The sequence below is a fragment of the Peromyscus eremicus genome, chromosome 18 (genome assembly GCF_949786415.1).
Source record: "Peromyscus eremicus chromosome 18, PerEre_H2_v1, whole genome shotgun sequence".
In the NCBI taxonomy this organism is placed as follows: Eukaryota; Metazoa; Chordata; class Mammalia; order Rodentia; family Cricetidae; genus Peromyscus; species Peromyscus eremicus.
Window position 1 is genome coordinate 38,150,634 of NC_081434.1, and position 21,853 is coordinate 38,172,486.

Here is a 21,853-nt window from a genome sequence, read left to right on the forward strand (position 1 = left end):
CTGAACTCACTGAGTATTCTTTCCTTGGTGTGTTGGTTTTGGTCTCATCTATGGTCTTCCTCTGGTAGGTTAATTTCAGTTCCTTTGTCTCCTCACCCAGGACAGATCTGTCTCAGGATTTGATTGAATCCATATTTACCACTTACATTTATAAGCAGGGAGAACTTTAGAGTTACATGTATTTTGTGTATGCCGCCTTATCTTTCCTTGAATTAACAATTGCCTCATTCTTCACATAGGTTGAATACCTTGTCTGTGGGTTTGTCTCCAGTCGCATTATGAGTACCCACATGGCATCTGCTTCCTTCTCGAGTAGTATTATGAGTACCCACATGGCATCTGCTTCCTGCTCCAGTAGCATTATGAGTAACCACATGGTTACTGCTTCCTGCTCCAGTAGCATTATGAGTACCCACATGGTTACTGCTTTCTTCTCCAGTAGCATGAGTACCCACATGGTTACTGCTTTCTTCTCCAGTAGCATTATGAGTACCTACATGGCATCTGCTTTCTTCTCCAGTGGCATTATGAGTACCCACATGGTTACTGCTTTCTTCTCCAGTAGCATTATGAGAACCCATATGGTTACTGCTTTCTTCTCCAGTAGTATTATGAGAACCCACATGGTTACTGCTTCTTTCTCCAGTAGCATTATGAGTACCCACATGGCAATTGCTTCCTTCTCCAGTAGCATTATGAGTACCCACATGGCATCTGCTTCCTTCTCCAGTAGCATTATGAGTATCCACATGGTTACTGCTTCCTTCTCCAGTAGCATTATGAGTACCCACATGGTTACTGCTTTCTTCTCCAGTAGCATTATGAGTACCCACATGGTTACTGCTTTCTTCTCCAGTCGCATTATGAGTACCCACATGGTTACTGCTTCCTTCTCCAGTAGCATTATGAGTACCCACATGGTTACTGCTTTCTTCTCCAGTAGCATTATGAGTACCCACATGGTTACTGCTTCCTTCTCCAGTAGCATTATGAGTACCCACATGGTTACTGCTTCCTTCTCCAGTAGCATTATGAGTACCCACATGGCAACTGCTTTCTTCTCCAGTAGCATTATGAGTACCCACATGGCATCTGCTTTCTTCTCCAGTAGCATTATGAGTGCCCACATGGCAACTGCTTTCTTCTCCAGTAGCATTATGAGTACCCACATGGCATCTGCTTTCTTCTCCAGTAGCATTATGAGTACCCACATGGCATCTGCTTTCTTTTCCAGTAGCATTATGAGTACCCACATGGTTACTGCTTTCTTCTCCAGTAGCATTATGAGAACCCACATGGTTACTGCTTTCTTCTCCAGTCGCATTATGAGTACCCACATGGTTACTGCTTCCTTCTCCAGTAGCATTATGAGTATCCACATGGTTACTGCTTTCTTCTCCAGTAGCATTATGAGTACCCACATGGTTACTGCTTTCTTCTCCAGTAGCATTATGAGTACCCACATGGTTACTGCTTCCTTCTCCAGTAGCATTATGAGTACCCACATGGCAACTGCTTTCTTCTCCAGTAGCATTATGAGTACCCACATGGCATCTGCTTCCTTCTCCAGTAGCATTATGAGTACCCACATGGTTACTGCTTTCTTCTCCAGTAGCATTATGAGAACCCACATGGTTACTGCTTTCTTCTCCAGTCGCATTATGAGTACCCACATGGTTACTGCTTTCTTCTCCAGTAGCATTATGAGTACCCACATGGCATCTGCTTTCTTCTCCAGTAGCATTATGAGTACCCACATGGTTACTGCTTTCTTCTCCAGTAGCATTATGAGTACCCACATGGTTACTGCTTTCTTCTCCAGTAGCATTATGAGTACCCACATGGCAACTGCTTCCTTCTCCAGTAGCATTATGAGTACCCACATGGCAACTGCTTCCTTCTCCAGTAGCATTATGAATGCCCACATGGCAACTGCTTTCTTCTCCAGTAGCATTATGAGTACCCACATGGCATCTGCTTTTTTCTCCAGTAGCATTATGAGTACCCACATGGCATCTGCTTTCTTCTCCAGTAGCATTATGAGTACCCATATGGTTACTGCTTTCTTCTCCAGTAGTATTATGAGTACCCACATGGCATCTGCTTTCTTCTCCAGTAGCATGAGTACCCACATGGCAATTGCTTCCTTCTCCAGTAGCATTATGAGTACCCACATGGCATCTGCTTCCTTCTCCAGTAGCATTATGAGTACCCACATGACATCTGCTTTCTTCTCCAGTAGCATTATGAGTACCCACATGGTTACTGCTTCCTTCTCGAGTAGCATTATGAGTACCCACATGGTTACTGCTTTCTTCTCCAGTAGCATTATGAGTACCTACATGGCATCTGCTTTCTTCTCCAGTGGCATTATGAGTACCCACATGGCAACTGCTTTCTTCTCCAGTAGCATTATGAGAACCCACATGGTTACTGCTTCCTTCTCCAGTAGTATTATGAGTACCCACATGGTTACTGCTTTCTTCTCCAGTAGTATTATGAGTACCCACATGGTTACTGCTTCCTTCTCCAGTAGTATTATGAGTACCCACATGGTTACTGCTTTCTTCTCCAGTAGCATTATGAGTACCCACATGGTTACTGCTTTCTTCTCCAGTAGTATTATGAGTACCCACATGGTTACTGCTTCCTTCTCCAGTAGTATTATGAGTACCCACATGGTTACTGCTTCCTTCTCCAGTAGCATTATGAGTACCCACATGGTTACTGCTTCCTGCTCCAGTAGCATTATGAGTACCCACATGGTTACTGCTTTCTTCTCCAGTAGCATTATGAGTACCCACGTGGTTACTGCTTTCTTCTCCAGTAGCATTATGAGTACCCACATGGCAACTGCTTTTTTCCACTTCCTTAGATTCCTCCTGGAGTACTTCCTGTTAGGTCTTGCTCTCAGCCCATTGGACAGATGTTCCATAAGGATGGCCCTGTAATTCTTTTCTGTTCCTGGGCTCTGCATTTCCCTCTTGTTCTACCTTACTCTTTTATCTCAGTGTCATAGCTCCTTCAGGTTCCTGGGGAAGGTAAAGGGCAGGAACATAAGATTTCTTGTATCTGAAAATACGTTTATTCCCTCGTGCACCGCATTGACAGTAGGCTAGGCATCCAATTCTAGGTTGTTGGTCATTTTTCCCTCACAGTGTTCAGAGTGTTGCCACATTGTCGTCCAGCTTCTGTTGTTCACCTGGAGAGCTTTAATGCTGATCTTTTGCTAGGAACTCTGTTGAAGTGTTATGATCTCTTTCCTGGGTGTTCTGGAATCTCCTGGTAATGAGCATTAATTTCCTTTTTTGTCTTCAGCTGTTCCTACCAAGCTTTCTCTGGTACATTGAGAATTGCTTCTTGATGGGCGACTCCGTGGTCTGCGATGAAGCCCTGGCCATTTTAGCCAAGCTCATTCTGAAAAAAGCTGCCCCGCCCACTGCTGGCTCTATGGCCATTGAAAAATACCCTCTGGTTTTCTCTCAACAGACTGTGGGGTAAGTCTAAATGCACTCCCTATGGTGATGGTAAGATTATCCACTTTTCATTGAATGTTCAAGTATACTGCCCAAAATGATGGTCTTATATATTCTCCAGAAAGATGTCCATGATAAAGTGTCGTGCCTCTACACATAGTGATTCGTGAGATTCTAGTTTGAAGTGTTTCAAACAAAAGTTGTGTGTGCGAATATAGAAAAATGTGGATGGAGACATAAACCTGTTAGCTTTGTTTATCTCAGAATGTGATTAAGAAAAGAGGTGATTAGCTGGACCGTGATGGTACATGCCTTTATCCCCACCCAGCACTTAGGAGGCAGAGGCAGGTGGCCAGCCTGGTCTACAAAGCGAGTTCCAGGACTGCCAGGGCTGTTAAACAGAGAAACCCTGTCTCGAAAAAACCAAAAAAGAAAAACAAGAGGTGATTATTAATTTTTTAACCTTCTAAAGATCATTTTAGATTCATGTGTAATTTTAAGAACTAGTATAGAGAGGTTCTGTGTGTGTTTCCCACTGGTGCCACCTTACATAATCTTGCTGTAGTATTGGAGCTAGATACAGCTTAGCAGCCTCACTCAGACTTCCTCAGTTAGTGTGCACTCACCTGAGCACTGACCATATGTAGATCAGTGGGTCTGTGCAGGTGATCACTCACCTGAGCACTGACCATATGTAGATCAGTGGGTCTGTGCAGGTGATCACTCACCTGAGCACTGACCATATGTAGATCAGTGGGTCTGTGCAGGCGATCACTCACCTGAGCACTGACCATATGTAGATCAGTGGGTCTGTGCAGGCGATCACTCACCTGAGCACTGACATATGTAGATCAGTGGCTCTGTGCAGGCGATCACTCACCTGAGCACTGACATATGTAGATCAGTGGGTCTGTGCAGGTGATCACTCACCTGATCACTGACATATGTAGATCAGTGGGTCTGTGCAGGTGATCACTCACCTGAGCACTGACCATATGTAGATCAGTGGGTCTGTACAGGCGATCACTCACCTGAGCACTGTCCATGTGTAGATCAGTGGGTCTGTGCAGGTGATCACTCACCTGAGCACTTTCCATATGTAGATCAGTGGGTCTGTGCAGGCGATCACTCACCTGAGCACTGACATATATAGATCAGTGGGTCTGTGCAGGCGATCACTCACCTGAGCACTGACCATATGTAGATCAGTGGGTCTGTGCAGGTGATCACTCACCTGAGCACTGACATATGTAGATCAGTGGCTCTGTGCAGGCGATCACTCACCTGAGCACTTTCCATATGTAGATCAGTGGCTCTGTGCAGGCGATCACTCACCTGAGCACTTTCCATATGTAGATCAGTGGCTCTGTGCAGGCGATCACTCAGCAGATCTATCACCACCACCTGAAGGCACAGAAGTATTCCTCCACAGAAGTATGTCCCTTTTTGTCCTCCAGTTTTTAAAAATCCAAAGACAATTCCATCGTTTCTCTTCTCCCTCCAGCCTCTTGTACTCAGAGTCGGCCCTCCCACTTTTATAAGTATGTCACTGTAAGAGTGTTCTGTAAGAACTGTGCAGTGTATCTTTTGTGATTGGTTGGCTTTGTTACCTATCACAATTCCTTTGAGATTCACCCAAGTTCCTATATCAGTAAACTCACTCAGTAAACGTAACACTTGTTTAATCATTCACATGTGGAAGAACTTTTAGTTATTTAAGCACATTAAGCTACTGTGAACATTCATGTTTTCAAAGTGGAATTTTGGGGGTTTATCATAAGTGTGAAGAATTGCAACCCACTTCTTGTAAATAGCCATTGTAGTGACTTGTGAAGGCATCATTTTGAAGAGCCAGATACAATTGAATTCATGATAGAAACAGCAGTTCTACCAAACATATTGAAAAAATTGAAAGTGGTTTTGTTGTTGTTGTTGATGTTGAGACAGGACCTCACTATGTGGTTCTTCCCCTCCCCCTTCCCTCCCCCATCCTCCCTCCCGTATCATATGACATATGTAACTCGTTATGAATGCATAACATTGTTGTGTCAGATTTACGGTTTAGGTCAGCGGGCTGTTGACTTGCTCTGGCAGCATTTGTTGAGAAGCTGTTCTGTGTGCTGCCCTTGTACTTGGGTCATAAATCACCTGGCCATGTTTCTGTCTGTCTGTGCTCCATAGTCTGCTCCATTTATCCTGTGTATTGCAGCTGTTCAAAAAGGCCACGGCTCACTTTCTTCTTCTGTGGTAGGTGGGGTGGGTGCATGGTACGTCTGGGAAGTCAGAAGATAGCTTTTGTAAGTTCTTTCCTTCTGCTCTGTGGGTTCCGGGACTCAAACTCAGGTCCTTGGGCTTGGCAGCAAGCACCTTTACCTGCTGGACCATCCCACTGGCCCCGTTCCTTTGCTTCCATACTTTATTTTGTGTTTGCTGGAGTGGTTGCACCTGTTGTCAGTCTGTGGTTTGCTTTGAGACACTAGGGTAATTGAATGGGGTTCCCTGAGTTTGTGCTAAAGTACTCAGCTTTGAACTTGGCTGCCTTCTCTGGAATGAAGGGATTGTCCACACAGTCACACGGCATTTACTTTTGAATTACGGGAGCTTGAGATCTGGGGAGCCTTGCTTCCTTAATGCCTGTGTACATCTCTTCCTCTGAAGGTAGCTTCTCTGTCAAATGTGCCTGAGCAGAGTCTTGCTCTCTTTACCTGAGTCTCACTCTTGAGAAGTGAGTAATGAATAACTCCTGGAGAATCATTTCCTTGGGCATTCTATCTCGATTTCACAACCCAGAGCCAGTCTCCAGCAGGCACATTCTTGCCGGTGGCCAGAACTCTGGGTTCTGTGCCATGGAGCTTTGTTCTTGGCTTCCCCAGGGGACTGATGAGGCCGTCTTTCACACCTCGCAGTTCTTTCATCCTCCCAAGAAAAGTACATAGTAAAAAAAAAATCTAGATCTTTTAACCCAAAGCTAGTGCTACAACTTCAGTGTCTGTCTCTGAGAAAGCATCCCTTCCCCTCCCCGCGCCCCACCACATACAGTCTGTGTGAATGGTCACTTTTGTCTTGTACGCTCAGCTAGAATCCAAACAGGAGGAGTGTTGCAATTACAGGCAAGCTTAGGAGCATTGTGAGTTGAGGTGAGCCTAGGAGCCGTAGTAGACCTGTCTCTAAAACTTCATAGCTTTAGTCCCACCCCAGCTGTCCATCTCACAGGACTAGGAAGAGAACATTGATGTGAAAGTGCTCACCTAAGCCTCGTGTACTGTAGACAATAGGTGTAACTGCGAATAAGAGCAGCCTCTCCACAGTTCAGAAGATAATGCTGCTGTGGAGAAGGACCTGCTGAGGCAGTTAGGCGGGGAGCAAGGACAGGGAGAGGAACAGTCCTTCCTGGAGTTGGCCTTTTGACTTACTGTAACTGTGGAAAGGACTGAGCCTTGCAAGGTCTGAGTTCAAGACTCCAGGCGAGGAGGGACGTTAACCATAGGACAGTGGTGGGGCAGGTAATGACTGTTGTTTAACATCATCTCAGTATCTTACATTTTTATAGATGGTCAAATCGTGCCCATTGCCAAAAAGACTAGCCAGATCTGATGACTAGCTGAGTGGTGGTGGCACATGCCCTTAATCCCAGCATTTGGGGACTGACTGGAGGAGGGTGTGGGGGTGCAGAGGCAGGTGGATCTCTGAGTTCCAGGCCAGTCTGGTCTACAGAGTGAGTTCTAGGACAGCCAGGACTACACAGAGAAACACTGTCTAGAAAAGATAAGATGACTAATGAATTGATAGTTAAGTTAAATTAACTTACTTGTCTGTATTTCCAAATATTCTATGTCCTGAAAAGTATAAAACAAACAAAAAAAATGTGACTTTTTGTTGATTTAAATTAAGAAAAAAATTGTTACAGTCCACTTCTGTTATACAAGTTAACTAAACTCTATGTGGAGGACAAGTTATAAGGCATATTACCTATCATTTCTATGACTTTGCTTGCAAGAATAGAAAAGGGGGTAATTATAACTGTATGTCTAACACATACCCACAAACAAATGCTAAGTCAGAAAATATCACTGAATAACCTTGTGCCGTGTTAAAGTCAGAACTGTCAATCATAATCAATAAAAGTGGTATTTGCCTATTTTACCATGGTCACTTCGTGGGGAGGATTGCCACGAGTTCAAGGCCAGCCAAGTTCCAAGCTAGCCAGGGCTCATAGCTATACCCTGTCTCAAGTAAATACGAAATGAATAGAGGAAGTCAGTTTGTCCTGGTCCATCAGAGATCTGCCCAGCAGCACAAAATATGCAGCAGTGCCTAGAACTAGAGAGGACCCGGGCTAGGTGACAGATGGGGTGAAATGGAGAGGCAAGTCAGCACATGGAGTTGAAGAGCCTGTCCCTGCAAGCTTGTTCATCTGCGTCCAGCCTTCATCTCTAGGTCCCTCCTCCATTCAAGATGCAGCCTTTCAAACTTGTGCCTGTATTTAGTAAATGTCTGTGCATTGTTTTTCCCCTCAGATCCTACTTAAAGCAGAGGAAGACTGACTCTAAGAGAAGAGGGGAACAGTTTCCCGTACTAGACCATCTCTTATCCATAGTTCAGTTGCCCCCAGATAATGATACCACTTACCTTTCACGGTCTTGGGCAGCCCTTGTGGTATTACCTCATATCAGGTAAGAAAATAAACTTTAGTTTTACAAGTGTCTAACGTTTCGATTAAAATGTTAACCATTCTTTGCCTTCCTGTGAATAAGCCGTTAACTAGAAATTTGAAAATTTCCCTTTTTCTCCGCACCTCTTGAACAGACCTCTTGAGAAGAAGAAGGTGCTAGCTCTCGTGTCATGCTTCATAGAGTCACTCTTCATGGCTGGTGACAAGGGGAGCTTTGGGAAAGGTCAGTGACAATGAGCACTTGTTCTCTGCCTGGTCTTTTCTGGCACACCCAAAGGAAATGTAAACACGTGTAATGCCAGAGAATAGTACTAACATTATTCTGCTCTGACTCCCTGTATGAAAAATGCATGTGTGGCAGGGATATGTGTTACTTGTGCCCCATAGTGTGGTGACCGGGTCCAAGTTGGGTGAGCACAAGGAAAGTCAAGTGTCAAGAGGCTGTTATAACTTGGGACACTTGAGCCCTGCTGTCTCCGGGTCCTCCTACCCTTAGAGACACCTGCTCCAAGCTGCATCATTTAGTCCCCAGAACACAGTCTAATGCTCTTCTGTATATGCATGTACCCTCTGTGCGAGGACCTTCCTAAGTTCCTTCCAAACACCACTCAGGCTGGTCGCTTGTTGTTGCTGTGATAGAACACCACACCCAAACGTGACTTAGGAAGAAAGTCTGTGTTATCGGACAGTTCCAGGAGAGTACATATTGGCGGGGGAGGTATGGCAGCAGGCAGCCAGAGAAGGAAGCTGCTGAGAGATGACTTCCATCAGCAAGGCTCTGTGTCCTAGGAGTTCCAGAACCTCCTCCAAATAGCGCCACCCGCTGGGGACCCGGTGTCCACATACAGGAGTCTGTGGTGGGGACTTGCTCAGTCTCATCCAGACTCCACAGGTGCATCACTAGGAAGGCCTACCTGCCTGCTGTAGGCAGGAATGGGTTGCCATGCTCCAAGTCACTCCTTAATTAGTGTTAACTGAGTTTCTGAATTTCCAGTCTATTGCATATGTGACTTAATATAAACTGAAGAATAATTTCAGCATGAGTAATTTTATGTAAAGATAACAGCTTTTGAAAAGTCCAGGTCGACTGTTATGGAAAGTTCTAGTCTGAGTGATGCTGGAGGGTGGACTGTATTCCTCCTCCCTTGAAATGCTCAGGACTAAGAAATGCTTCAGATTTTTGAGTCCCTCAGATTTTGAAATATGTACATGTATTTTCACTGGTTGAGGAGCCCCCCTGAAAATCCCAGATCTAACATTTGATTCTGAAACTAAGCACACAGCACAGCAGGGCTCAGACGTTCAGGTTTGGAGTAGATCTCTTGACCTCAGCTTGCTTCTTGTCTAAGTCAGTGGCATGAACTTTTATTCTCTGCCTCAGACATGTGTTCACTGTAACAAAGAGACAGTGTCCGACTTAGAGACTAGACTCTCTGTTGCTTTCTATTCCATTAGACATTTGACATGCAGTACTGCATCGGAGAGCACAGGCATGTTCTAGTTAGACATTTGACATGCAGTACTGCATCAGAAAGCACAGGTGTGTTCCAGTTAGACATTTGACATGCAGTACTGCATCAGAGAGCACAGGTGTGTTCCAGTTAGACATTTGACATGCAGTACTGCATCAGAAAGCACAGGTGTGTTCCAGTTAGACATTTGACATGCAGTACTGCATCAGAGAGCACAGGTGTGTTCCAGTTAGACATTTGACATGCAGTACTGCATCGGAGAGCACAGGCGTGTTCTAGTTAGACATTTGACATGCAGTACTGCATCAGAAAGCACAGGCGTGTTCTAGTTAGACATTTGACATGCAGTACTGCATCAGAAAGCACAGGCGTGTTCCAGTTAGACATTTGACATGCATTAATGCATCAGAGAGCACAGGTGTGTTCCAGTTAGGCATTTGACATGCAGTACTGCATCAGAGAGCACAGGTGTGTTCCAGTTAGACATTTGACGTGCAGTACTGCATCGGAGAGCACAGACATGTTCCAGTTAGACATTTGACATGCAGTACTGCATCAGAGAGCACAGGCGTGTTCCAGTTAGACATTTGACATGCAGTACTGCATCAGAGAGCACAGATTCCCTTTAAATGAGCTTTCTGTAAGGACTGTTGGTAATGAGATGTTTCACAGCTGAGAAAGAAATATGTGCTTTCCTGTCTTTCTGTCCTTAGGAAACTTATTTGTTCTCTGTCAAGCTGTAAGTACCCTGCTAAGTTTAGAAGAGTCTTCTGAACTTCTTCATCTGGTTCCTGTGGAGCGGGTGAAGAATTTAGTGCTGTAAGTGACTTCTGTTTGTCTTAATAATAAACAAAATATCAAAAGCTCCCGTTTTTGTCTAGTCTTGGATATAACAGAAATCTTTCTAATCTGTTTTATACCCAAATACAGTCACATGGGGAAATTAAATGTTGACATTAGATCCTTCAACTAAAATAAGTAATTTTTGACAGATTTTAAGTATAAAGTCATCTTTGCAAAGGAATACTTCATTATATGCCTAGGCTTTAGGTTATAAAGTTAAAATGCCAGCTGGATTTTTTTTTTTTTAAACAGAGTCTCTCTACACAGCCCTAAAACTCAATAAGTAGACCAGGGTGGCCTTGAACTCCCAGAAATGCATCTGCTTCTGCCTCCCAACTGCTAAGATTAAAGGCATATGTCACCATGCTCTGCCCAGTTGGATTTAAAAGGGAAAAAAAGTTACTTTATTTGGTAGTGCTGAGAATGGAACCCAAGGCCTCACACACACTAGGCCTGTTCTGGTTCAGGTAGGTTGAGGCCAAGGCTGTGGCTAAGCAATGTACAGCATGAGGCAGCCCCTAGCAAAGTATTCCTGCCCTGAACGACGGGGAATAAAATCTGAAGTCCTCACCAAGTCCCTCTGACTTTTTATGATCTAACCCCTGTGACTGCTGACATCACCCATATTTCCTTGTTTACTTGGCCCCAGCTACACTGGTCTCTAGTGCTCTTGTAGGTTAGAATGCATCGGCATGGGCCTTGGCCTCACTCTTCTGCCTAGAATGCTTTCCTTCAGATACCCCTGAGCCCACGTTTCCATTTCTTCCAGTTCTGCATTCCGTGACCGTCCTGTATCAGATGCGCTCCGCTTTGCCCACTGGTCCCTGCCAACTGCTCTCCCCCTGCTTGCCCCTGGCCTCCTTCCCCTGAATCCTTTTCTTCCCGGCATTTATCACTGCTCTACTGACTATCTTTCAGTGTGCTATGGCTCCCTTTTCCTAGAAATTTTGAGTTTCAGGAAAGGAGGAACTTAGTCTTTGGTTGACTTTCTCTCAGTGTCTAGAAAAACCACTGGTGTACTGTAGGCTCTCAGTCCAAATGTGGATGAAGTTGGCATGGAGGGTCTGTAGCTTGTCACGGGGGACGGTTTAGAAATGGCTGCACTGTTCCTCACCAGCTCAGTGCCTGGCATGCAGTACACACTTCACGCATTTCACACGTCCCCTTCTTAGGCAGCTGTGGGTTGGGGGAGCAGCACTGGCTGTTCTAGTCCCCCCCATGCCTCTCGCCACCTGGTTGTAGCTAAGCACAGCACTCACGTGGCAGGCCTAGTCTTCTGCTGTGACTATAAAATGATGTTGGCAAGCTCTATAAAACTTAAAGCATTTTATATTTCCCTCCTCCGCGGACATTTCTTGGTAACTTAGCGGTGTGATGCAGTTTGAATCTCGTAAATGTCTTGTTGCAGAACGTTTCCGACGGAGCCATCTGTGTTGCTGTTGGCTGACCTCTATTATCAGAGGCTGGCCTTATGTGGATGCAAAGGGCCGCTTTCTGAGAAAGCTTTAATGGAGTTATTTCCCAAGTTACAGACAAACATTTCAACTGGTGTCTCCAAGGTAATACTACGTTGTGTGGGCAGCCTGTGACCATGTGGTCCCCCAGCAGAGGACACTGCTGGGGGATTTCTGTTGGAACAGTGGTTGTTCAACCCTGGCCTCAGACTAATCACAGCTTAGGGTGGTCAGATTACAAATCCTCGGGGTCTGCCTCCAAAGATTCCAGTTCAATAGGACTGGGGTAGAAAAAAGCTAGAGAAATAAAATCATTTTCCTTTCATTTATGTACTCATAGTTGGTAGTTGTTTGACTAAATCTCCATTATAACAGCCTTGCATAGTGCACATTTTATGGACTAGATAATTGTGCTTCTACTAATAGATGAACAACCTATCCATGTCTTACAACTTAAAACTAGAAGAATGTGTTCTTGTGATACATTGCTGCTCTCAAACAGTTTTCAAATTTCATAAAAAGAAAACTTAAGCCAAGCATAGTTCTGCACACCCATAACCCCACTAGTCAGGAGATGGATCTCTGTGAGGCCAGCCTGGTCCTCATAGTGAGTTCCAGGACAGCCAGGGCTGCAGAGTAAGACCCTGTTTTGAAAAATAAAAAAGGAAGAAAAGGGAAAAAAAAATTGAGATGGTTTACCTACTCATTCAAGTGTGTGAACATACCCATGTGACTAAGTGTGGAGCTGCTGATCTTAGCTGAATCTTGGACAAGCTTAGCCAGGTCCTTGCACTTCCTGCCATAGCTAAAACGAAGTTACAGTGTGTCAGCAGCCTTCCCCACTCAGTCTCATGCTGTCTGTAATTCATTGACTGTTTGATTAGGTATTGGTCATTGTTGGATATGAGACAAGGACTAGAAAAGGCCGAGTTTTACTCTTGAGCAATAGTACCTCTGAGATCTGCTGAGACGTGGGTCTCCCTAGCTGCACATCAGTTTTTTCCTTCACCTAAATCTGCATTGGAAATCTCACTTGTGCTCTCTCTAGATTCGGCTCTTGACAATAAGGATCCTAAATCATTTTGACATCCGGCTTCCAGCATCAGTGGAGGTATTGTAATTATTAGAGTGTATAGTTTAAAAAAAGCATAATTTGTCGGATGGTGGTGGCGAAGGCCTTCAATCCCAGCACTCGGGAGGCAGAGCCAGGTGGATCTCTGAGGCCAGCCTGATCTATAGAGCAAGATCCAGGACAGGCACCAAGATTACACAGAGAAACCCTGTCTTTAAAAAAAAAAAAAAAAAAAGAGAGAGAGAGAAATAAAACATAATTTAATTTTCAAAATGATATCTTTGCTATATAACTATATGTAGCTAAGCTATATAAACATGTATGATAAAAATTGTTATTTTTGGAATTCGAATTCTTGCCTACCACTAAGTCTCCTAAATGTTCTTTCAAATCTTGTGGGTAGCAGACGTGATGGGAGCTCATGTTACCATGGGACTCTTCCGCATCAGTGCCTCTGGTTTTACCTCTTTCTTTAGAAGTTAATAGTACCCCACAGTTTAAAATCTTACTGCTTCCTCTGTTAATGGAAGGTTAAGTGGGGTTTTAGTTACCGTTTTCCAGTATCTTCGACAGCACCACAGTGAACTCCCTTAGATGGATATTTTCATGCATAGAACTGTTTCCACGATACAAATACTAGAAGTAGACTTGCACAGTGAGACTATATATATATATACTCTGTGTGTGTGTGTGTGTGTGTGTGTGTGTGTGTGTGTGTGTGTGTGTATTCTTTTTCATTTGAGTAGGTGCTGTTAGTCATTTGGAATCCTTTGACAGTTTCCCGTTTACTCTGTGTGTGGTGTGTGTGTGTGTGTGTGTGTGTGTGCACGCACACACGCATTTGTGCAAGTGTGCGTACAGGCACATGCACATACATTTAGTGCACATGAATGTGGAGGCCAGAGGGTGACGTTGGATGTTTTCTATTGTTCTCTACTTTATTTTTTAATTTAAAATATAGTTACATCACTTACCCCCTCTAACTTCTCCCATCCCCCTACTTCCAATTCTTTATTGTTACATATATTTAAGTATGAATAAATGTGTAAGTACAACCTGCTAAGTCCATTTACTGTTACTTGTGTGTATATGTGTTTAGAGCTAATCACTTTTTTTTACTTTAAATTATTGTATTTTATTTTTATGTGTATGGATGTTTTGCCTTCATGTATATCTGTGTACTGTGTACATGCCTGGTGCCCAAGGAGGCCAGTAGAGGGCATCAGATTTCCTGGACTGGAATTACAGATAGGTTATGAGCTACCATGTAGGCACTGGGAATTGAGCCAGGGTCCTCTGGAAGAGCAGCCAGCTCTTAACTGCTGAGCCAGCCCTGATCATTATCTTTTGAGACAAAGTCTCCCACTGAATCAGCTAGGCCTGCTGACCCCTGAGCTCCAGGAGTCTGCCCTTCTCTAACATATTCTAGGTTGAGTTTTTTGTTTGTTTTGTTTTGTTTTTCTTTTTGAAAACCTTTAAGCTGAGCATAATGGTGCACACATTTAGTCCTAGCCCTCGGGAGGCAAGAAGCAGGTGGATCTCTGTAAGTTTGGGGTCACCTGGACCACATAGCAAGGTCCAGGCCAACAAGGACTATATAGTAAGGACTTATCTCAAAAAACAAAGACCTTCAGTCTTGCTTCACATCCCTTTTGGAGTCAGGGTTCTGAGCTACCCTGGGTTTTGTCGTGGTTGTTCAGGATGATGGGCTCTCGGAGCGGCAGTCGGCCTTTGCTGTCCTACGCCAGGCAGAGCTGGTGCCGGCCACTGTGAGTGACTACAGAGAGAAGCTCCTCCACCTGAGAAAGCTGAGGCATGATGTGGTGCAGGATGCAACCCCTCCGGGGCCGCTGCAGGAGGTAACCGTGGTGTCTGTCTGTCTCTCTTGAAAATCGTTTCTTCAATTATCTTTGAAATCTTAGTTTGAAAATCGGGTCACAGAGTTGTCAACAATGAAAATGTCCTTCTTATAAGTGAGGCGAACCCTGCTTCTCTTCCGTGCTTCAAGTTCACTCACTCTTGGTTAAAGTTAAATAAGCTGTTAAATAAGCTAGTGTTCTTTTGTGTGTGTGAGGTGGGACACGGACCTCATCTTGTGTTGCTTTGCCTAGAAAGGACGCCGTGGCGGCCACAGCAGCTCCTTTCACCTGGGCTTCTCCTGTGTTTCCCACCTGGGTATAGCACGCGAGCACTTTAAAATGTGACACTTCACTTTCCACAGTCGTCTGGCTTCAAGGGCCTTACAAACAAACAAAGAAACCGGTTTTGTTGACAGAATAGTTCTAAAATGTGGGTTCCGTCCTTTAAAAGATGCTATAAAGGGTGGAGTATGAATGGTGGATGTGGCTATAAATGGTGGAGTATGATTGGTGGATGTGGGCTTAGGGTGCAGAAATGAGAAGCAGAGCTAACTGCTGGCCCCTGGCATCCCCACAACAGCTTAAGTAGAGTACTCAAGATTACCAAGGTGAAGGATTGGCACCACCATTTCCTTGTTTGTGAATTAGGAAAACAATAGTCCGTACTCCACTGTTGCTATAGGAATTGCATGAGATAAATCTAAAATCCCACTACAAAATACGCAACCATCCAAGCACTTTATGGTAACTATTATTAACATTAATTATGTTAATCTTCCATCAAACATGTTGGTGCTGGTGATAAAGATCACAGCAAAAGCCCAGCCTCTGCCTTCAAAGAGATGATGTCAAGGGCAAGAACTAGGGAGCCTGCCATCTAGAATGAGCATGCCCTCTGGTACCTGCTCAAGAGTGTGTAAGTTCCTAGGATTTCTAGAAGGGTGAGGTTTGGTGGCATCTTGAAGGAGGCGATAATGTCCCAGTGTAGAGGAAGAGCGTGCAAAGGAAGCAAGATCTGAGAGCACATCGTAGGTCATTCAGGGACACTGCAGATAGGCGTGTCAGAGGATACTGCTACATCTTCATCTCTTTGATGTCACACATGTGCTCTCCTCCCCAGCCGTCCTGCTGGCTTTGATTATTCTGCTTGTTGATTAGCTGTGGGTCACAAGACTGGCCTTTTTTTCCCTCTGGAAGGAATTCTCTAGTCCATTCCTTGAGGGATTTAGGTCTTTTAATCATCTGAGCACAGTGCCCTGCTCCATGGAGTCGGCTTTCAGTGAGAATGTGTTCTGTGTGATCCATACCGGGGACATAATCTTATCTTTTTCTTTATTCTGTGTCATTACAACAGGCTGACTAAAAACATAGGAAAGCTTTTTTTTTTCTTTTTTCATTTTATTCTAGACATTGTCCTAAAAAGGCAAATGCCTGTTAAGTGAATTGAAAGTAGACTAGGAAAACATGGTCCTCTCATATCAAGAACATTTCATGGTATAATGATCTCTGTGGCCACTGCTTTTCAAAATGGGTGGTGGCTAGCTTTTAGGATTCAGAGAAGGGCCATGAGATGGTTAACAGTCACAGCAGTCACACTTTGCATTGCCTGTAAAACACACAGGGAAAACTGTAAGACTAAAATAGTTGTCGTCGTTGATCCTGATTTCTGTCCTTGCTGTTCAAGAGAGGACAAGTCACCGCTGTCTCCGGAAGTGTCTTCCTTGAGAAGGAACGTTGGAAAGCCCCTTTGTGTTGTTTCTCGTTGGATTTAGGCACTGCCCAGAGGCTAGGGAATGAGTGGGAGGCAGACCAGGATGCTCTCCAGAGAAGAAAGCCGTGAACTTCACGTTTACTCAGGGTCGTGTAGTGCCCAGCTGGTGGGGTGGGATGGAGCTGAGGTATCCGGATCCCGGCCATGCCGTCAGCTGCTGTGCCCGCTGCCTCCCTCAGTCGGTGGCAACTCAAATAGTGCCGCCCTTCAGCACTTCAGAAGCAAGTTCATGTGAGTGAAGCGGTGTATGCACAAAGCCCAGTCCGCCGGGAAAGAGCCGCTTTCCTTACTGTACTTGGAGGTTCACAGCATGCCTTTCCATTCCTAATCCTTCCCATCCGGCTCCTCCTTCAGTCCTCACAGCCAAGTGTGGGCAGCATTAGTCCCTTTCTACAAATGACTCCTGGTGGGGGAGGACACCGCGTCAGGTTTAAAGCCAGTGTTCTTTACCACAGGCATTCACTGCTGCTGGATATTGGCTTTGGCTTTGAAATCCATTATGGACTGACTCACTAGGAGCAAGGTGGAGGAAGGCATTCCTCTTTCATTTACTTTTGTTCTTTGCTGTTTTAAATGTTAGTGTCCTGCATTTCATTTGGAACAGGGATTGCAGCTGGAACCTCTACCAACATCCCACCCCCAGATTTAAAAAAAATCTGCCGTTCTCCATTATGTCTTCCTAGAAAATCAGGCGTTGGTAATAATGAATGCTGTTCAAAAGTTGACTGAGAAAGCTTTCGGCCCCCTGAACTGGACTCTCTGAAAGTTCAGTTTCAAGAATTCAGACATCTGGCCAGGCATGGTGGTGCATGCTTTTAATCCCAGCACTTAGAATCAGAGACAGATCTCTGTGAGTTTGGGGCCAGCCTGATCTACAGAGTGAGTTCCAGGACAGCCAGTGCTATGTAAAGAGACCCCCAAAAAAGAACTCCGACATCAGCTGTGCAGGAGGCTTGCGCACCCGTTCCCACAGTGTTGTCATTGTTGTTTCATTGTTGTCCTTCTTTAGTGTCTCTCTCACTAATGATGCTCTTCAGGTGGCGGCAGGGTTGGCTATGATGGAATTTCGTTCCCAGTGGGATTAGACTTTGTGAGTGAGCGCCTGGATTAGGATCTTGAATTCTGTGTTCAAATGAAAATGAGTGAGATTTTAGGAGATGGAGAAAAATTATTACACACTGAATTCTGGGTTAATACCAAGAACCTTTGCTCTTAAGTGCAAGCGTCTTCCAGACTTCACTTTGTCGGGGGGGGGGGGGGGGGGGGGGGGGCGTGTGCATCTGAGCACTTCCCTTCTGCCCTTCTACTGCAGCCTGTCTGCGCTCACTAAACCAGTCTCTTGGACTTGCAGGTGCCACTCCGTTACCTGTTAGGCATGCTGTATGTCAACTTCAGCGCCCTCTGGGACCCTGTGATTGAGCTCATAAGGTAAGCATGGGCTGAGTGGATGGGACCATTCACGTTAACTGATGTAGAATGATGGTGCCAGGGCTTGTTCCAGCTGGGTATGATTTAAGTGCATGGGTATCTGAATCCTTTGGGAAACAACACAAAGAAGAAAGATATGCTTTCTCTTTGGTGCCTGTTTTTCGGTAGTTTAGGTGTATGAATATTTCTATGCATTTAAATGACTGGAGAATTTTCTGTTTATTTTATGTGATACTATTTGTATGATGAAAAGATACATTATGATAATTACATACTTTTATTTTTACGTATTAGATCACTGAACTATACTTTAAAAATGAGGACTTTTCAAAACCCTTGCTGTCTAGCACACACACACACACACACACACACACACAAACACACACAAATCCCTTTAGCTCTCATAAATAATTTTAATAGTCACAGGAAATAGCATATGCTGTGCTGAGATGTAGAAATCTGTCCTTTTACAAATGTTTGTCCTTGAGACTTTACTCTGGTTTTTTGTCAGACTGGAAATATGTCATGTGTCATGTCTTTCCGGATCCTATTAGTTCTTACTTGACAGAAGCAGAATAAACAAATCCCTTTCCAATTTTAAACCACTTTGCCTGCTTTTACTTCCTTTCAGAGCCATCAAACAAGTGTAGTGAAAATAAATGGCTTTTGACTTCAACCTGGGTTGCTTTTTTCTTCTTTCTTTTTTTGGTACCTTCAAAAGATAAGAAGTGACATATTTGTAATCAGTGGTCCGTTATCACAAATGTTGGCTCCTAAATGCTTTTAAAGTCTCTCCATGGTGGCTGGGCTATTTTACCGTTGGGGACTGTTCTCCATGTATAATATACAACATATGTAGTTCTCATATCCAGTGTAAAGTTTACGTATATTAGAAAGTTAAGGAGAAGCCACATGTGATGATGCACACTTTTAATGACAGCATTCGGGAGGCTAAGGTAGAGAGGATTACAATTTGAAGCTAGCCTGGGCTACATCACTATATGTCTCATGAAAGAGGAGGATGAGAGTGAAGGGAATGGGGAGGAAGATAAGGAGAGAGGAGAAAAGGGAAATTAATGACAAAGAGTAGAGAAAACTTGAAAATATTATTGCAAGGTCTTTAAACTGTAAAAACAAAACAAATAAACAAAACCAAGAATAACCCTAGACAATTCATTTCATGTCTCATCATTAAGTTCTGGAAAGTCTGTGTTTGAGGCAGATCTAAATATGTAGCCCTGGCTGGCCTGGAACAGGCTCTGAGGAGCAGGCTGGTCTCAGACAAACACAGATCCCAAGTGATGGGATTAGAGGCGTGTACCACCACATTCAGCTGACAAGTATATTTCAAATACAGAGTCATGTGAAGACAGAGTCATTGAGTGGTTTTCTTTATCAGGTTGGTCCAAGGACTTGTCTTGATTGATCATTAATGTGGGAGGGCTGTGGGCAGCACAGTCCCTAGGTAGGTAGACTTGAACTGTGTAAGAAAGCTAGCTGAACTTAAGCTTGGGAGTAAGGCAGCAAGCAGCTTTCCTCCATGGTTCATACCTCTAGGTTCCTACTTTGAGATCCCACTCTGACTTCCATCAGTGAATTATGACCTGGAAATATAACTCAAGTAAACATTTCCCTCCCCAAGTTGCTTTTGTTTATGGAGTCTGTCACACCAACAGAGGAAAAAGCAGAGAGTATATCATGCTTCATTTTCATTACTATGTCTTTCTAACTGGATATGGAAATTCATGCCTGCATCCTAGCACCCAGTGGTGGGGCCAGTGGATTGGGAGTTTAGGGCTTCATAATGGCTTCTAGGCCATCTTAGACTGCATAGAAAGATTCAAAGCACCTTCAACAGCAAAGCTAAATAGTCTTACATGAGTCTATTTATAGTTTTAAAAAATATTCGGTAGTTGTTTATGACTATAAAAATAATTTCTGTGGGTTGGCAAGGAGGTTCAACAGGTAGAAAGAAGGTCTTGCACAAGCCTGATGACCTGAGTTCAGTCCTTGGATCCCACAGTAGGAGAAATTCCCCGAATTATGTGACTCCTCTAATGTCTGTGCACACACTGGTACATGTACACCCACACTCACTCATGGATATCACACGCACAGTCGCATATAATGATAAAGTAAAATAAAGAGTTGATGCAATGTAGGCAGTGTAAAAACAGAAAAGTGTGAAATTTATTTTAGCCTCATGTTGAAGGCTAATCGGATTAGCATTTAGTTAATTCTTGTACATTTTTCTAGTGGGATATCTCACACTAAAGACCATGCTGTATCATGTATTTTATGATCTTTTCTCAGTTCTCATGCCCATGGAATGGAAAACAAGCAATTCTGGAATGTCTGCTATGAACATCTAGAGAAAGCAGCTGCACATGCTGGTATGAGCAGGAGTCTCAAGGGCTGGGGACACCAGTGTTTATTGAATTGTTTAATTTTTACTGTGTTTTATGCATGAAACTGGGGAACATGAGAAATACATTCTCTTTGAGAAAGCTCTGAGATAGGTCACTGTTTCTTTTGTGTTCCTAGAAAGCAAGTGTCCAGTCTTGGGGATAAGTGTGGTCCTCTACAGGCATTAGGATGACAGTTTTCTCTTGCAGAGAAAGAACTGCAGAAGGATAGGAGAGACGAACAGCCCACTGCAGATGGAGGCTGGGAGCAAACCCAAGAGGGAGACGTTGGCGCACTCTACCAGCAGCAGTTAGCATCCAGAACCGACTGTCGGGAACGACTGGACCATACCAACTTCCGATTCTTGCTCTGGCGAGCCTTGGCCAAATTTCCAGAGAGAGTAGAGCCACGGTCCAGGGAACTCTCCCCACTGTTCTTGAGGTTCATCAAGTAAGTACCTAGGATGATGTCCCAGGCACAGTGTGAGAGTAGGGGTATCAGCCTCCCCCGGCGACTGACAACTTTGCACATCTGTCATGTTTACAAAGCACTGCCTCCTCAGGTAAATACTAAACTACTTTTGTTCCCCATTTAGTTTTATGTTTGACTCAACATACAAATGGTGTGAGTAAAAATAGGTCAGGTTACCACAGAAGAAGGGCCGTGTTGCAGTTACAAAGGCCTTACTATTTCTTGCCCTGTTCATTGTTTTATTACTTGCCTGGGAGTACAAGCTGTTTTCAGTACCTAAGCACAACTGCTGTTTTGAGCCTCTTGGTGTCAAGGGATGCGCTCTTTAAAGAGTGGTAAGAGCTTTCTGAACCCTGGTTTTGTTGTATGAGAGTCTTGATGGCTTTGGAAGTCTAACAAGGGTGTGCTGTACAGACTGAAGTAAACAGTAAGTGTGTGCTCCGGTGTGCCTCATTACATGGGAGGAAGGTATGGGGTCAGGCTGAGCAGGATGTAAGCCACGGCATGTCTGGCTAGTCCCGGGAACAGTGGGGTAGGGGTGGGGGGGTGAGCACTGCAGCGTGATCCCAGAGGAAGCGGTGGAGATGGAGCAGGAAGTTAGCAGCGGGGCCTTGTGGGGGAAATCGGCCTTTGCTGTCAGAGAAGAGGGAGTTGAAGCAGAAGCGCCAAGGCCTTGGAGATGCTGTTTTGAGAATAGATTGTAGAATGCAGTGGTAGGTGGGGAGAGGTCAGTCAGAAGGAGATTACAGGTGTGAGCAGGGTTAGCTGGTGGACTGATTTTTTTAAAAAAGAATTCCAATTTGAAAAAAAAAAAAAACTGAAAAGATTCTACCCAGGTCAGTTGTGTGATTGGAGGAGGTGGTGGTGGTTGTAGGGAACAGAAGGGAGTGGGGAAAGTGAGTATCTCTCTCAAGGTGTTTTAGCCTGAG

General features: G+C 44.3%; 1 protein-coding gene across 1 annotated transcript in view; it reads left to right on the forward strand.

Annotated features, from left to right (window-relative positions):
* The window catches only part of Utp20 (UTP20 small subunit processome component), an 86,937-nt gene that overhangs the window by 12,820 nt on the left and 52,264 nt on the right, over positions 1 to 21,853 (forward strand). The window contains exons 12-21 of the mRNA XM_059245117.1: positions 3,319 to 3,497; positions 7,994 to 8,149; positions 8,283 to 8,371; positions 10,334 to 10,439; positions 11,872 to 12,022; positions 12,966 to 13,028; positions 14,690 to 14,848; positions 17,971 to 18,047; positions 20,361 to 20,440; positions 20,663 to 20,903. Coding sequence (XP_059101100.1) covers positions 3,319 to 3,497; positions 7,994 to 8,149; positions 8,283 to 8,371; positions 10,334 to 10,439; positions 11,872 to 12,022; positions 12,966 to 13,028; positions 14,690 to 14,848; positions 17,971 to 18,047; positions 20,361 to 20,440; positions 20,663 to 20,903 — 1,301 coding nt within the window. The remainder of the gene's footprint in view (positions 1 to 3,318; positions 3,498 to 7,993; positions 8,150 to 8,282; positions 8,372 to 10,333; positions 10,440 to 11,871; positions 12,023 to 12,965; positions 13,029 to 14,689; positions 14,849 to 17,970; positions 18,048 to 20,360; positions 20,441 to 20,662; positions 20,904 to 21,853) is intronic.